A 16,989-nucleotide genomic window follows, 5' to 3' on the forward strand; every position below is an offset into this window, starting at 1 on the left:
AATTTTGAGTCTAAGCATTGATATACAACCTGGTGAATGTGAAAAAAGGACATCATCCAATTCTATTTACACTTAACATTACTGAATGCCGCATTTCATGGCGTGTATTGATATGAATGACAATAATAGAATTGCTGGGCTTTATTCATGAATATACATTTTATTAGGGAATAGATGACACAATGAACATACAAAACAAATTTAGGGTATTGTAATTGCTGTTTTGTTTTTTGGAAACCTAGAAAGACTTCTACGTCTTTGACCAATGTTTTGTTTTGTTTGTTTAATTTTCTCCTTTCCTTCCCCTTCAGGGGCTGCAGCCATTGACAGCCACTGAACTAAACCATTGTCTTTGTATCCTGGATGTTAAACATGGAGGGGTCAAACTGCTGCCCTTTGTAGGGTGAACCTTCAGCATCCCAGCCCTTCTTCAGCATCTCATGCACGCTCATCTCATGGCTCTGTGGCTTGCCCTGCATCTTCTGATGGTTGTCAAATCGAAGTTTGTCCAGAGTTGCACGCTCCTCTTCATCAACAATTGTCTCCAGGGGGCGCTCACATTGAATCTTGCTGATATCAAGCTCTGGTTCTCCTTTCAGTAATGCCTTCCACCAGATCTCTCCGCACTTACTGAGAGACAGAATAACGCATCGTCCAGGTTCAAGGCTCCACATTGAGTCTTCCGCGTCAATCTTGTGAGTTAACTCTCCCTCCATCATTACTTTGTCTTGTGTGCCATCCCTCAGACAGACGCGTACGCTGTAGCTCTGCAGGCTGACCACCACCTGTGAGCCCCTGACGACAGTTTTAGGGACATTTACAAGAACTTCCACATCTGCATAGTCTTGAGACCAGCTGTACTTGTCTCTCACGGCACCATTGTAACTGTCTGGGTTGGACTGAAATTGCTCCTGTGTTGAGTTGGTGTTGGTTGCCGTTGTCTGTTCTCCCTGGGGAGACTGGAGCAGGGGGCCGCAGGCTGGATACTCCATGGCACCTGAGGTAGAGGTGATCTCTGTCTGGACATCCATGCCATTCTGTTCCGATGCCTCCTGCTGCTGAGCACACTCTACCTCGAGCTCTTCTATTGCTGCCGGAGGAACAGCTCTGGTGTTTTCCTCTCTCAGCTGCCTAGCTCTGTCCTGCTCCGCCATCCGTTCGAATAGCCTGTATGTCTTCAGGAGCATTTTCTCTGCCACACCAGGGTGGAACCCCACTCGGTCGTGAGGACCTGATGACAGACGGTAGAAGTCTGTCTTGCGATACAGAAACCCAAGGTAGATCTGTAGAAAGTCTTCCACGTTTTCCACATTCTGCAAGATGCCAAATAAGGGGTTGTCGTACATTTCGGTCATTTCCAGTGGTGATGCCATCGCAAAGTTTAATTGTAAAAGGTACTCAGAGTAGGGTATGTTATGTGAAGAGTGCATGTCACTGAGGGCTCTTTTATACTGTTGTTCTTGTCGTCATGATGAGGTCACGATGAGTCAACCATGCCCAGATATGGAGTTCCAGGTCATCTGTGATGTCAGACCCATGTCATCAGTCTTCTTCATATCTTCATATGCCCATATATGGAGATCTCTGTGTCCGTCTGTCCACGTCCCTTTTATACCCATGGAGATAGCTGATGTCATCACTATATGCCCATATATGGGCCCATATACTGGACAACCACCGGCTGACCAACTTCACCGCATTATCCCACTGAGTTCAATGGTCAGTCTTCTCGTCACGATGAGTCATCCATGCCCAACTATGGGGTTCCAGGTCACCTGTGATGTCAGACCCATGTCATCAGTCTTCTTCATATCTCCATATGCCCATATATGGAGATCTCTGTGTCCGTCTGTCCACGTCCCTTTTATACGCTTGGAGATAGCTGATGTCATCACTATATGCCCATATATGGGCCCATATACTGGACAACCACCGGCTGACAAACTTCACCGCATTATCCCCCTGTCTGTCTCTGTGTCTGTCCCGCTGTTACTGTATATGTGGACCTGGCCCCTTTTGTGCCCATATATGGATCTGAGTGATTGCTGATGCAACACACTCCATATTTGGATAGCGGGACAGACACAAGGACAGACAGACATGATCTGCTAGGTCTCATAGTAAGTGCTCACTGTGTTCGCAATGAATACACCCCACCCGCTGCAGCTACTGTATGTCGTCAGTCATCTCCATTTTAAGTGCAGCTTAAAGCTCAGCCAATGGGTGAAGCTGACGAGTCAGGTTGGCCAATCAGGGAAGCGATCAAAGGACACACTTTGTATAGACAAATCCACAGAGCCTTGTGGATTTGTCTGTGTTTGTGTGTGTGTGTGTGTGTGTGTGTGTGTGTGTGTGTGTGTGTGTGTGTGTGTGTGTGTGTGTGTGTGTATATATGTATATATATACAGTATATATATATGGCCGCGGACCCCCATCTGAAAATGGTTTGTGCCATGGACCCCCAGAAGATGATTTGTGTTGTAAACATTAATAATAATTTTCTTGGATGTTGTTCAAGTTCTTACATAAGCCACAGAGTAGATTTGGACAGAACGCCAAACCCAATTTTGAAGAACCCAGGTCCAGAAACAAGAAGCCACAGGTTTGTTTGATGGTATTGGATTCATGGGATCAGTATTAACATAAATTATGTTGATTTGTGTTCAATGTTGAAGTGTTATAAGTTACAGTAGAACACAAGAACACAACGGAGATAGTTCTTCTTTCACCTGACAAATATCACTATGTGATCATTTCTCGTTTTAAAGATATTTTTTGTGGCTTTCGCCTTCATTTAATTTTTTTATAGAGGGATAGGGTGACAGTAGGCTGACAGGATATTGGGAGAAAGATGGGGGGGTGACATGCAGTAAAGGCCGTCGGGATCTGGAGTGGAGAGAGAGAGAGAGAGATATTATTTTAATTTATTCTTTCATGTCATTGATATTATGTTGTTATGTTGTTGTTTGTAATATACTAGAATTTCGCCGGCCTTTGGCCGGCGAATCCTAGTTACATTGCAGCGCAATATGGAAAGAAGGAAATTGCGTTGACAGAGTTGACAGACTCCACTTCATGTTTCAGCTGTGTTTTTAAACTCAGTAGTGTGCCCTGCACATGTAGTAACGGATGGGTTATAAATTATTATAATAACAGAAAGTGTTTTTTATTTCTCATAAATACGCAAACATGGTGAAACAACTACAGTCACAGAGAGCAGTGCCAAGGTAGCTGCTGCCTGCTAACGATGCAAACAACAGCCTTGCCTGTCGTGTGTGTGTGTGGGGGGGGATAGCACTAATTTTGGACATTTTACTGTGTCATAAATATTTACATGTGTAGCCTATATTGTGATTACATTTGACCGTACATTTGACTCTTGTGTTATATTGTTGTGAAATATTCAGTAAAGTATTGTGGTGAAATATTCACCCCAAGTTGATAAGATATGCAGAGAATATAATACCAAGAAGGCCCAGTTTGAAATGCATTAGGCCACAGACCCCCATTTGATACCATTTGCTCTCTGGGAAAATCAGGGTCCATTTGGTTCCATTTGTATGCTCTTGGAGTATGATGACTGTGCTAACAGTATTATCATAAAATATGTCTCAGTTTGAAGATTCAAAAAAACATATTTCATATGTGTGAGCTTGTGAAGTAGAACGTTCAACCTAGAGACAGTGTTGCCAAGTGTGATCATTATAAGATACTTTGGACTTGTTTATCTATTGGTAGTCCTTGACATGGAAATGTTTGAGTTCCACTGCTCTGAAACAACATTAGACAACAAAGTTTGACAGTCAACACTATAATTGATTATTTTAAGACTAATTTCCGGACCATTTCTGATTTACCTACTTTGAACTGGACTATTAACATTTTTATAGACCTGGTTGCTTGTTTCACTCTCACATCCACGATATGTGGCAACCCTGGTCCCTGGTTTGTTTTGGTTTGCGTGTGGACAGTGGATGTTTTTTTGTGTTGCTTTAGCATCTTTAGCACAGTAGCTATCAGAGGCTGCAGCAGCTGCTGCTGTCATGAAAACGCAAGTTTCTGTCCCAGAAGCTCACGTTAGGTCTGCGCACACTGTACGTTGCTATCTATCGCTATGGCAACCTGTCATCAAATGCTGCTAACGTTGTGATCAGCACTGTTAGCATGTGTGCTATCAGGCAAAAGCTGAGATAGATATAAAACTACTGGCCAAAATGTCATACAAAACACAACACCTAAAATCGGAATGTGATTGTGACCTACAGACCATCATGATTTGCTTGCTGGACCTATAATTAATTTATTTGCATTAAATTGCCACTCGCCCATATAAATAAAAAGCAAGATGGCTGCCGATTGCGAGCGGAGAGACAGAGAGTAGTGACGTGTGAGCCGGGGGCGGGCCTCTGACAACAGCATGAACACAGGGCAGTGTTGCCAGGTTTGCGAATTGTAAGCGAGTTGTAGTGTGTGTAAGTAGGCTGGTTAAAAGGCCTTGTTTCTGCCCGTGTTGGGGCATGTCAGTTTCTGTCGACCAGTTTCTGTCCACCGCTTTTGGCACGTGACCAACTTAAGAATTGTTAAATTAGATGTGATTGTGCTTTGGCAACACTTGTAAAATGTCATGCCAATAAAGCCTGTTGAATTGAATTGAATTGAATTGAGAGAGAGAGAGAGAGAGAGAGAGAGAGAGAGAGAGAGAGAGAGAGAGAGAGAGAGAGAATATGACTATCTACAGTTTTCATTATCAGTGGGTAACGATATAGTTAGTTATAGTCCTTGGTGTGGCCCTTAACCCTGCCTCCTATCTTACTGCAGTGACAGTGACTTGATGCCTGTACAGTATGTGAAGGCATGCACTGTGACTCTTATTTCATTTTCTCATTTACAACAGGGATTTGTGTCCCCCGGGCTTTCATGTCATTTCCATTTGATTCTACTCTGCTGGTGGGAAATGAATGCCTCTTATTAGGAAACGTCTCCCAGGGTTTATTTAGTGGTGATTGCTGCAGGACATTCCTTCCTTCTCCGCTGTACGTCGTTGCTCGGAAGATTGTGTTTGAATACAATACTATGCAGCACACACTCAAAGGCCTCTCATGCAGATAATACATTTTAAACGATAATTTTACTTTTCAATTGCGTTGCAGTTGCAGTGGGCCTATATTGCAAAAGAAGCCAATTGTCATACAATTGCAGTCACTTATAAGTCCTCTGCATTGCGAGCTTGTACATCTGCTATTTTCAAATAGCCAAAGTATAGGGCTGAAGTGGTTCATGAATTTTGTAATAATAATCAAAAGTAAAATAAGACAATAGTCCAGCAATGTACCTCAAAAGTGTACTTAAGTACAGTAAGTACATGTACAGTCTGTCTGTCTGTCTGTCTGTCTGTCTGTCTGTCTGTCTGTCTGTCTGTCTGTCTGTCTGTCTGTTGGACGGACAGCCAAGGGTGTGGTTCAGCTCGGGCAGGGGAACATCAGGTCCTGATAGGGTGTGGTTCAGCTCGGGCAGGGGGACATCACGTCCTAATAGGGTGTGGTTCAGCTCGGGCAGGGGAACATCAGGTCCTGATAGGGTGTGGTTCAGCTCGGGCAGGGGAACATCATGTCCTGATATAAAGTGTATTGAGACAACTTGATCTGGCAGACTGTCTGGCGCTATAATAAAATATACTTGAATTGAATTTAAATTAATTGGGGAGTCTGATTCACTCTGTCTCCACACTACTGTCAAAGGCAGCCTCCATTTGTCAGCCAAACTAAGCACAGCTTCAGTTTCTGTTTGCCCACTCACTCTCCAAGGGCACTCTTTAAGTGTGAAGAGAACCAGTCAGACTAAACCAACAATTGTGTGGGTCTGTCTAGTCTTCCGTAAATGTAAATTATGTATTATAATACATTTTAAACGATAATTTTACTTTTCATAATTATTAAATAATTGCGTTGCAGTTGCAAAAGAAGCCAATTGTCATACAATTGCAGTCACTTATAAGTCCTCTGCATTGCGAGTTTGTACATCTGCTATTTTCAAATAGCCAAAGTACAGCGCTGAAGTGGTTCATGAATTTTGTAATAATAATCAAAAGTAAAATAAGACAATAGTACAGTACAGTACAGTAAGTACATGTACAGTCTCTCTCTGTCTGTCTGTCTGTCTGTCTGTCTGTCTGTCTGTCTGTCTGTCTGTCTGTCTGTCTGTCTGTCTGTCTGTCTGTCTGTCTGTCTGTCTGTCTGTCTGTCTTCCTAATTCCAGTGTGTGTGTGTGTGTGTGTAGGAATACAGTGCAGAGTCTCCTAAGCTCAAATTATTACTGATTTCCTAATGTATTGCTAGGCAATTTAGCATTTCTTTTGGCATTAACACATACAGTATTAAGGCATTGATCCAAGAAAAGATTTATACAAAAAACGCTGTAAAATACTTAAATGATCAATTTGTACAAATGTTTGGTTTGTACACTTCCACAGTTACATGATTGAACACTGAGCATGTTTAATGTGTACCATCTTGTGTCCTTAACGCATATAATGGGTAGACTTTACTGACATGCAGAAGATATGTCTCTCAGAGTGGTGGAGGAGAAGTTAATTCATTCTCTTTCTCTGCATCTTGGAAAACATGAATCCTTTTCTTTCCTTAGTATGTCTCAGGGGAATGACGTGGAGAATTCCACGACAATAGACCAAGTAATTAGCTGAAAACCACTTTCCTTTGTGTGAATGTTAATAGCAATTGGAAAGATCTATTCGGGCTGTGTGATTTTCCCACTCTGTGACATTGAACTTCTGGTTTCTTCAACCCATATGTCCTCTCCTCGTCTGTTCATCCTCTCAGCACAAAATAAGCTTGGTCTTTCTCATGCCTACTTGTGAACACAAGGACAGGAATAATGTACATACAGCACGTGTTACAGTGTGTGTGTGTGTGTGTGTGTGTGTGTGTGTGTGTGCGCGTGTGTGCGTGCGTGCGTGGTTGACACGGTCCGGAAGGCAAGAAACATCCCACCTGGTCCTCCTGAAACAGTCTTGGTTCCTGAGCCAGCGTTTTCCTTCATCAGTCAGAAGCGTGGAGAGACACCGGAGATGCCACAGCTCATGAACCCAGCTTTAAAGCCAATACATCAACACTGTTGTGTTACTTACAGCATGTGGTGTGCATGCGACACATGTGAGGCACCATTACACTCAGCGGGGTTGTAGTAAATCACTCATGTCCTTTAAATAGAACCTTGATGCACTGGTTTATGTCAGATTTTAAAAGCAAACACAGGTCATTAATGTGCAAAAGAAAAACCAAGAAAACAAGCATCTGTCAAACCCGATAAGGCAGAGAGAGGTATGGGCGGTGCAGCGGGTGCTGCGGTAATGTGGTCGCAGCCCTGCAAGAGACGTCAACGTTGTCACAGTTTTACGGCCGGCTAAACTGTCATGGTGTCATACTCCATCTATCCAATGGCTGTCAAGAGTGTTTCCATCTTTCTAACTAGCTGTCAGCGTTGGGCGGAAAACACCACGAGACCGATGTGTCGAAGAGACACTCCTGTCTCTGAAATGACGATCAATCAACGGCCGACATTGCATGAGAGCAGTGATATCGTTCACTTTACAGAGCGAGAGAGGAGAGAAGCACAGGCCTTTATTGACACAGCTTTCATGCTACATTTAACATAGTATAGCATGGTTTCCACTAGGAATGTTGCTTACCCTTTTCTGCACGTATACAAAAAGTAAAGGCCCGGTTATGAGCTAAACTAATAATATTTTACTTCATTAGTGGACAAGAAAAATCCAAGTTATGGGTAAATTTACACAAACATGAAGCGGCTGACTAAACAAGCGATTTAAATGCTCGTTTCGAGCGTTTAAATCGCTTGTTTAGTCCAGCCGCTTCATTAGCGTCCAGTGTTGTCAAGGTTACACTGAAACGGTAATATTATTACTTATTACTAGTTACTTTCAAAAAAGTAATATTACTTTACGTATAACTCCCTGCCAAAAGTAAGTAGTTGCTTTACCTATTACTTATTGTTCTCGCCAACAGTAATCTATGGTTGAAATGTTGAAAATGCAAAGTCTCAATACTTTGCATGTGCATGCCTACATTGCCTACATTGCATGCCTACATTGTAAAATCCTCATTGTTTATTTAATTCTGAAAAGTACACATCATGACTGGAACCAAACATGATTGGTTCCATTTGTACACACCTGGGCTCAATATGATAATCAAACGCAATCTTTGAACAGAGTCTGACACTACACAGTTTTTTTCGTGTTCTGGACGGTTTAAGGCCCGCCCTTTTACATCCGATACTTCATGTACAGACAAGTGCGCAGTCTAGAATCTATATGCTTTGCAGGCTGCTGATCGGTCTAGATCTGGACTCTAGATCTAGACCGATCAGCAGCCTGCAAAGCAACTCCATCCCAACTAGTTACTTTAGGAAAAAAGTAAATGTAATATTATAACCCAAAATGTGAAAGTAACTAGTCTAATTGGGGAACCCTGGTATAGTGGGTGGTGTATTTGCTGTGCCTTGTTCTAGAAGTGACTTGCCCTTTACTTTCACGGCAGAGCTAGTTTCCTTTCCTGCCAAGAAAAATAAATGGACATCACTATCTTCTAAATTGTCCTATTCATTTGTCTGCCTGTCAACAGGTAGATATTGGAAGCAGCAAGAGTCAAGAAAAGTGACCTTTTAAGTTCTGTGATTCTGTCCCAAATGGGCCGTCATGATCAATAGTTAGCTTCTCTCTCTCTCTCTCATTTGATCGATGGTAATAAAAGGCCAGAATGAAATGAACCAGTGATAAATCCACAGCACACTGCAGCCTCTTTCTGTAGCTACAGCAGAAAACGGTGTGATTCTTCTTACTGGACGGTACGTGCAGCACCCATGCTGTACACACAAGTCTGCTGTATTCATATATTGTTCAGTTGTTCATAGTTAAGTATAATTTCCATGCATAGTAGGGTCCTGACGTCACTCTCTCATCCCCTGACTGTTCGCAGAAGTTTTTCTCCATGGAGAATAACATTGGGTCATCTTAACAATCGTCTCATATAAGAACTGTGGTCCAAAAATAAACAAACTGTCTCAGCGATATTGTCGGGCGGTGTCTCTGTATAGTTTACGACATTCAGCCACTCATAATTTGCCACTCATAATATGAGTGGCAAATATTATTTTATTTAGTCCGTTTCTAGCCAAAATGTAACTAATTTGGCAGCAGTAACATTAGCGTTTTCTCGCAGTCAGTTGATTCCTCATGCATATGAGTGAAACCGCCGGGATGATTTGTTTATTTTTCAAACAGTTCTTATGAGGCGATCTAAGATCTCCCTTTGGGGATTATAATACAAATAAAACACTGTGTTTCATTTGTATTATAATGGATCTTAGATCGCCTCATATAAGAACTGTTCTTATATGAGGCGATCTAACATCCCCCTATGCTATGGGGATTATAATACAAATCAAAAAGGTGCACGAACCCTGGGAACAGCGCCCTCTGCCGATATTGACGTCAGACTTCGGTGCTCCATAGGGCAGATGTTCTACGCAGACTACTTCTGCTCTTCATACATAACTAGACCTGTGCCCGGTGGGCACCGGCCTACTTGGGAACGATGTAAGTTTGTCTGTGTCCCTGTTGTGCCCAAATACAGTACGGAGGACTCTGTATAACTGTGTTTCTGCCTGTATCCTTTTTATGGCCATATATATGGAGCTCTCTAGATCTGTCTTTCCTTGTCCCTGATGTTATCAGCATATGGGCATATACTGTATGGACCTGGCCATATGGGCTTGTGGTTGTAAACGTCTATGGAGAATATGTGGAGAGTGCAAACTGTCCTGACTAAGTAATCAAATGGCTAGTGTGGGGGTTTCCATGGCAATCAATTGGTGCAGAGACGTGGTGCATTTATTGTAAGATAATAGCAACAATAATGACGTTTAAATGGACAGAATATTGACTTGGCATGAGAGTGTATACAATAAGCAAGAGAGTCTGAATGTCTGGCCCAATTTATTTTAACCGTGGCAAGCAATTTGCATGACTGTTTTCATGTGGCACTATAAGCTGAGCTCAGGTGGTTAGATTCCATTATCACGCACAAAAAAAACCTCTTATCATTTAACAGAATCCATAGTGGATTAGATGACGCCAATCATGTGTCATTTAAAACAGTTCTTACAACTGTGTGTGAAATGTACAAGCTTTGATAGTGGCCGATGTTTGTGTTCTTATCTTTTTCTCAAGAAATACAAAATGTGTCTGCATTTTAAATAATGTATAGAGAGCTTCAATAGATTGAAGGGCAGCTGCACCTTTGCATGTGACATAATAAAAAAGTGGTACATTCATGTGAATCACTCAGTAGAGCTTGAAGGCAACAATCATTAGTATTGATTGTCTTTTTTTGTCATTTCTCAGTGTCAACATGCATGTTTGCAGTAGAGTAGGTGTTTTCCAAAAACATGTATACTCTCTCTCTCTCTCTCTGTGTGTGTGTGTGTGTGTGTGTGTGTGTGTGTGTGTGTGTGTGTGTGTGTGTGTGTGTGTGTGTGTGTGTGTGTGTGTGTGTGTGTGTGTGTGTGTGTGTGTGTGTGTGTGTGTGTCAAACCAGAGGAAACAGCAGGCCTATTCCCCACAGAATGAGGCTGGGGGAGGTGATAGAGGGAGTATATCACCCTGTACAGGTATTGCAGCCAATGGGAGCCTGGACATGGACGCACCTGCAGCCAGTAAGGCAATCACCAGAAGCTGTTAAAGAGCCGACGCCCAAGCTGTCTGGTGAGTCAGTTTGAACTAATGGAGGAGTGAGGAAGGAGGAATCTCTCTGTTCATGAGGAGGCTGGTATGAGGGAGATCTCTCAAGCCGACTGAACTCCTCAAGGGAGAGCCTACAGCACTCTCCCCCAACTAAAGTAGTCACTAGCTCTCTCTCTCTGCTCTACCCACAGGACCGCAAGTGACTAGAAGCCTAAGCCCCTGACAAGAGGAACCCTATGTTGATGTTTTGCCCCGACAATTTAAGTTTATGTTGAATCTGACTCTGAGCCTCTTTTTTTTATTGTGAATCTGTACCTATTCTCCCCTGGGTTGCCACAGTGTGTGTGTGTGTGTGTGTGTGTGTGTGTGTGTGTGTGTGTGTGTGTGTGTGTGTGTGTGTGTGTGTGTGTGTGTGTGTGTGTGTGTGTGTGTGTGTGTGTGTGTGTGTGTGTGTGTGTGTGTGTGTGTGTGTGTGTGTGTGTGTGTGTGTTTACTGTTAGATTTAGTCTCCTCCCCATAAACACGCAGATAAGATAAAAACCCCTCAAAAACGTTCCCAATGTGGGGGCTGTGAGCTTGTGTTGGGGGGTGTGAGCTTGTAGGGAGCTATAGGCCTGTACTTGGAAAAAAGTACAAAATCAAAAAAGTGAAAGTTGTGTGTATCTGTGGGTTTTTGTTGTGGGCCTTGCATCCAGCACTTGGCATCATTATTATTCTATTGTACTTCCTACTGCAAGAAGCAGTTTGACCGCAGAACACACTCCAGCAGTCATTAAATGGGAGAATGTGAGCTCACCCATATCAAAACTTTGATGGCGAGGACATTCATCATTATGAGTGGTATAGTCTGTCCAAACTAGAGAGCTGTTCAGCATCCAAAGGATCACAGTAAAAACAAAAGTATAACCCCCCCTTGATGTATATTTGGCTAAAGGGCCTCTTTTACCAGTCCAGAGTAAAGCAAAAGTCCATGTGGAACTGAACAAGGAAAACTTGGAAAACACTAGGCTATACAGCCTACAACACATGCAGCTAGGTGACTATAAACATACAAAGAACTGGCAATGAAACCGAAAATGGCACATAACCTGAAACGTAACACTTTTGGACGTACAATTGGTTTCCCCCTTAACAGCAACGATGTTGGAATGGTGGCTATAGGCCTTCACTGTATGTGTTCAATGAAAAATGATGTGGCATTTGAGATTTCTCTGTTTTCTCATTTCTCATTTTGATCAACATTCCAATACAGCATGGAATTGTGTACAAAATTATTCACTGACAACAACAGATTCTTGTCTCAGGTCTAAGAGATGCTAAATCTCATCAAATGGTGGTCCGTGGCTCAAATGCCAAATATTGGGCCTTGAAATGAAAATGGTTGAAATCCACTGTCTTATAGACATCGACAGTCTTGACCCTCATCATGCAAATGTTCCGACGTTTGCCTGAACAAATTCCAACATGATCTCAACTTGTTGGAAAATTGCACAAATGCACAGGGAGTCACTGTGGATTTGCATTCACTCCAGACCAATTTAGGACCGAGCCGCATGTTGTGTGACGTCTTTGATCTCAATCTCAATCATCTTATAAATACTGCTACTTTATTCATGATCCACGGTCAACTGTGTCAGAAGGGGCTCAACAGTGACTCATCATCGGCAGCGTCTGGGAACAGCTTCACCATATGCGTCAGAAGCAGCCATTGGCTGTGATACTGGATGTAGCCTTTCTAATCAGAGAGCTGTCACTCATGGCAATTTGCATAAAGCTGAGAAAATTCCCGGATCCATGGCTGCGATAAGAAATAAGCAACTGCAGATCATGGCTTGACCCTAAATCAAATTGCAACGACAGGTCTCTCAATGGTTTATTGTAGTAGCAGGTGTAGCCTACTTAATGACATTATCAAAAGCTAGTCTACCAAAATCTGACCATTAGAATTTCAAGATGGCTCCTTAAAAGACTAAATATTCCTTCACTATTTATCCTAGACATGCATGTTTTATTGTCTAACGTTGTTTTGACCTGCATATCTAAATTCTAGAGAAGTGATTCAAGTACAATTTTGTTGAAATATTAAACAAAATATAGTTTAGGGATAAGGGGTTTAGCATGGACGAAAATAGAGCCCTAAAGTCTTTGGCTACAAGACACATTTTTAGCGGGTGATATTTTTCACCCGGCTAAGGCTAAAATCTAACTTGGTCTCCAGACTGTGACCTTGATGAAAGACACAGAACCCAGCAAGATTGTATTCCCTGATGTGGTTTATGGTAATCAGTTTATAATTGTAAAGGTGTTTAAACTTATAAGGGTCAGTTGAGCCCACGGCTAAAGTTAATTACTCGTTCCATTTGCATTAAGCAGAGAGCATTGTTCTGCACCGGGGATACTTTTAGACAGGGACGTGCACACGTAGACATCAAAGGGGGCTTCAGCCCCTGCCCTTTTTCCCGTCTGTAAAACAACTGCCCTTTCCAGACCACGAATGCAGCGTTTACTACATGGTGAAATAAATACAAATTCCACTCCATGCCATACCAGAAGGCAGCATTCAGGAGAATTGTTTTTTTTCTCCGAAGTCTCCTGAACTTGAACACAGTATTTTGCATAGAAATCCAATGTCAGATCTCCACTAGTTAAAGAGTACTGGGTTGCGCCCCATGAGCTTGTAGATCTGCTATTTTCGCTGCCCTCTTACGGGATTTCAGCCCCTGCCCCTCTAAACACTCTCTGCACGTCCCTGCATGTAGAAGTCGGCATTGGCAGCCCAAATAGATGACTTAGGCATGAAACTTAAAATAAAATAAAAAACAGTTCTTCCCCAAAGCTCTCTCAGTGCAGTAAATCAATACATTACTTTTTCGTTTTGAAATTGAAATACACCGAATCGAATTTAATTTCAGACCCAGAATCGGACACGTTGTTTTCTTCTTTTGTTTGACGGAGGAGAAATAAGAATAAAACAACATATGCAGAGAAAGTAATTAATTGAAAGTAGCCTGGTAATAAAAATGGATGACCCAGGCTTGGAACCATTCATTTTCCATTTTGATTAGATTAAGGGGATGCTCATAAATATCCACAGCGATGCAAATGCTTCCATTTCCCACATTAATAGTAACGTTATTCGGCAGGTCTTCTTTCTTTTTTTTATATAATTTTTATCCCACAATTTTGTAATCCATTTTTCACCCCTGTGTCAATTATCTAATGTAATTTGCGGCTCTACACACCCTCCGCCAACGTAGTCACCATATATGGGGGACATGGGGAGAGCAACGGACTTGAACTCATGCTTAATAATAATAATAATAATAATAATAATAATAATAATAATAATAATAATAATATAATAATAATAATATCGCAAACTTAAATGCTTCCCTCATGCCCGAGTGTCCAAGTTGCTACTTTTACACCTGACAGGGGGGAGTTTCCCTGGTTGGACGTAGCGCGTGGAAGGAACACGTTATTCCAACCAATTCCTTTCCCCTCCTTCAGGCTGTGGACCTAGAGACCAGGATTACTGCATGTTTTTTGTGAGGGTACCTACCCTAGGGGACACGGAGAAAACATGCAAACTCCACACAGAAAGGCCCTTTCGCCAACCCCGCCTCGGGTATGGGCACTGATGATGCGGAGGAGGAAATACGCCGCCAGCACCCACAGCGTCCCGAGCGGCAATCGAACCCAGGACCTTTTAGCTATGAGGCGACAGCACAACCAACTGTGCCACCCACCGTGTCCCCTTTTCAACATGTGCAAGCACCAGTGGTGGAAAAAGAACTCACATTCTTTTACTTTTGGCCAATTGGCCGAGGGGGCCACCGACATATGCAGCAAGCTGCCAACTCGCCCTCTGATTGGCCACGTGACGCCACCCAAAATACACAATCCCTGATTGGCCGAGGGTCCACCGACATTCGCAGCCGAAAACAGTTTGCGCTCTGCTCGCGCAGGTAATAACTGGGTGGGGAATTCATTTCCAACTTGCATCATTCCAAGTAGGCCAGTGCCTAATGGGCACCGCTCTAGTATGAATAAAGTGGTTGAATAGATTTGAAATAGAATAGTCCCCACTTTGTCCGTCTGTCCTTCCATGTTTGGTCAAGACGTTCACATGGCGTCATCGATATGACATGATATTCACAGGGTGCCTGCTGATAACAGGGTGATTGGACGACAAACTCATTTTGCACGTACGCATGTCCGAGTTATTCAATATTCTGGAGCGTTTAGAAGGTGCCGTGAGTCGACTGGAGACCATGAGCGGCCATAGTGGAAAGTCTGTGTGCTCCGCCGGAGGACCCATATCCGTGTGCACTGCTGGGGGATCCGTATCAGTGTGCTCCTCTGGTGGGTCTATATCAACATGCTCTGCCGGTGGGACTGTAGCATCGCGCTCTGCAGCACGGTCTTCCTGTGGGTCTGTGCCCGCGGCAGCGTCTATGCCGGCAGCGTCTGTACCAGCAGGGTCTGCACCTGCGCAGTCTCCCGGGTTTCCTGCATCGGGTCCACCTGTATCCGCATATGTGCAGGCCTATGATGACTTCATCAACGGTCCCGTTGCTCAGTACATGTCACTCAGCCAGCTGATCGGCGGCGATGTCCTGAAACAAGCGGAAGCCATGAAGCAGGCATTCTCCGGTCAGCGACAAGTCCTCGTCACAGCGTCCGGATTTCAGAAGCCTTCCGACGATGTGCTGAACGCCCTCCTGCGGCCAATGTTTGAGCTCGTCTGCAACGTGGAGAAGTTCCGCCAGAACCGCGCCTCGACATTCTACAACCACCTCTGCGCCGTCAGTGATAGCGCATCCGCGCTTGGCTGGGTCGTCACAGTTCCTCCTGCTATGCCGGGCCCGCACGTGAAAGAGATGCAGGAAGCCGCAATGTTCTCCACCAACCGCGTGCTGAAGGACTACAAGGACAACGAAACACACGTGAGGTGGGTGAGGGCCTATCTTTCCACCTGGACGGAACTTCAGAGATACATCAAAGAGCACCACACTACCGGATTGTCCTGGAGCAAGAGTGGTCCCGTGGCTTCAGCCTCTACGGCTCCTACTGCTGGCAGATGCCCCCCTCCAGACGGGCCTACCTCTCTTTCAACCGGGACCCACAGCGGAAGTGGCGGCTGCTCCGAGTCTCGCGATGCTCTGTTCGTCGCCATCAACAAGGGCGTCGGCTCCCTCACCAAGGTCTTGAAGCATGTGACGGAGGACCAGAAGACCAAACATAACCTAGGGAGGGGCAGCATGAGGGCCCACGGTGCGCCGGGCCGCGGCGGATTCAAACCCCCTAACGCTCCCCCCAGCTCCAAGGCCGCCGTGCCCCCTCCAATTCTGGAGCTGGAAGGACAGAGGTGGAAAGTGGAGAACCAGGTGGGAGCCGAGGGTTTGGTGATCAGCGAGACGGAGCTGAAGCAGGCGGTCTATGCCTTCAAGTGCAGCAACAGCACGCTGCAGGTCAAGGGAAAAATCACGTCCATCACCATGGACAACTGCAAGAAAATGGGCCTGGTATTTGACGATGTGGTGAGCGTCGTAGATGTCATCAACTGCAAGGACGTCAAGGTCCAGGTGTTGGGCAGGAGCCCTACCATCAACATCAACAAGACGGACGGTTGCCAGGTGTACCTGAGCAAGGAGTCACTGGAGTGCGAGATCATCAGTGGCAAGAGCTCCGAGTTGAACATCTTGGTACCCGACAAGAATGGGGAATTTACAGAGATCCCTGTCCCTGAGCTGTTCAAGACGGTATTGGATGGCAAAAAGCTTGTCACCACACCAGCAGAGATTATTTGAGACACAAAGCATGTGAAATAGCCCATGTCGACACTTTTTGTAAAAGTTCTGCTGTTGCACATTGTTTTATTTAAAGTGATTAGAATTGATGGTGTAGAGGCCATAAGATGTAATCAACCAATGAGATCACTACTTTCTTGATCTTGAGCATTCCTTCAGCCAATCTCAGGCAGCCGTTTGTCATTTGAATTAGCCAGTGAGTCATCTTCAAAAGCTTTTATGAAGTTTGCCAAATTACTGGCATGTTCAGTGATCACTGTGTACAGGCATGGCTCTTACAAAAGGCCTAGCCATCTATGGCAGGGTGTTTGTGTCGGCCTGTCTGTCCATCAGTACAGAGCTATAATCTTGCAAACTGCTGAATCGAGCGGCGCCACACTTTGTATGCACTCTGCC

The 16,989-nt window shown here is 44.0% G+C and overlaps 2 protein-coding genes across 2 annotated transcripts; one reads left to right on the plus strand and one right to left on the minus strand.

Annotated features, from left to right (window-relative positions):
* Positions 1-338: 338 nt before the first annotated feature.
* Positions 339-1,346, minus strand: LOC308319872 (nudC domain-containing protein 3-like; the record flags this gene model as incomplete). Its single annotated transcript, XM_080770100.1, has 1 exon — positions 339-1,346. The coding sequence occupies one exon, from the start codon at positions 1,344-1,346 to the stop codon at positions 339-341; it is 1,008 nt and encodes a 335-aa protein (XP_080626226.1).
* A 13,648-nt stretch (positions 1,347-14,994) lies between these two features.
* LOC308319884 (adenylyl cyclase-associated protein 1-like) lies at positions 14,995-16,593 on the plus strand (the record flags this gene model as incomplete). The annotated part of the gene is made up of 1 exon (XM_080770109.1): positions 14,995-16,593. One exon carries the CDS (start codon positions 14,995-14,997, stop codon positions 16,591-16,593), a length of 1,599 nt encoding a protein of 532 aa, XP_080626235.1.
* Between the last annotated feature and the right edge of the window lie 396 nt (positions 16,594-16,989).

The sequence above is a fragment of the Protomyctophum bolini genome (genome assembly GCF_963924005.1).
Source record: "Protomyctophum bolini genome assembly, chromosome: 1".
In the NCBI taxonomy this organism is placed as follows: Eukaryota; Metazoa; Chordata; class Actinopteri; order Myctophiformes; family Myctophidae; genus Protomyctophum; species Protomyctophum bolini.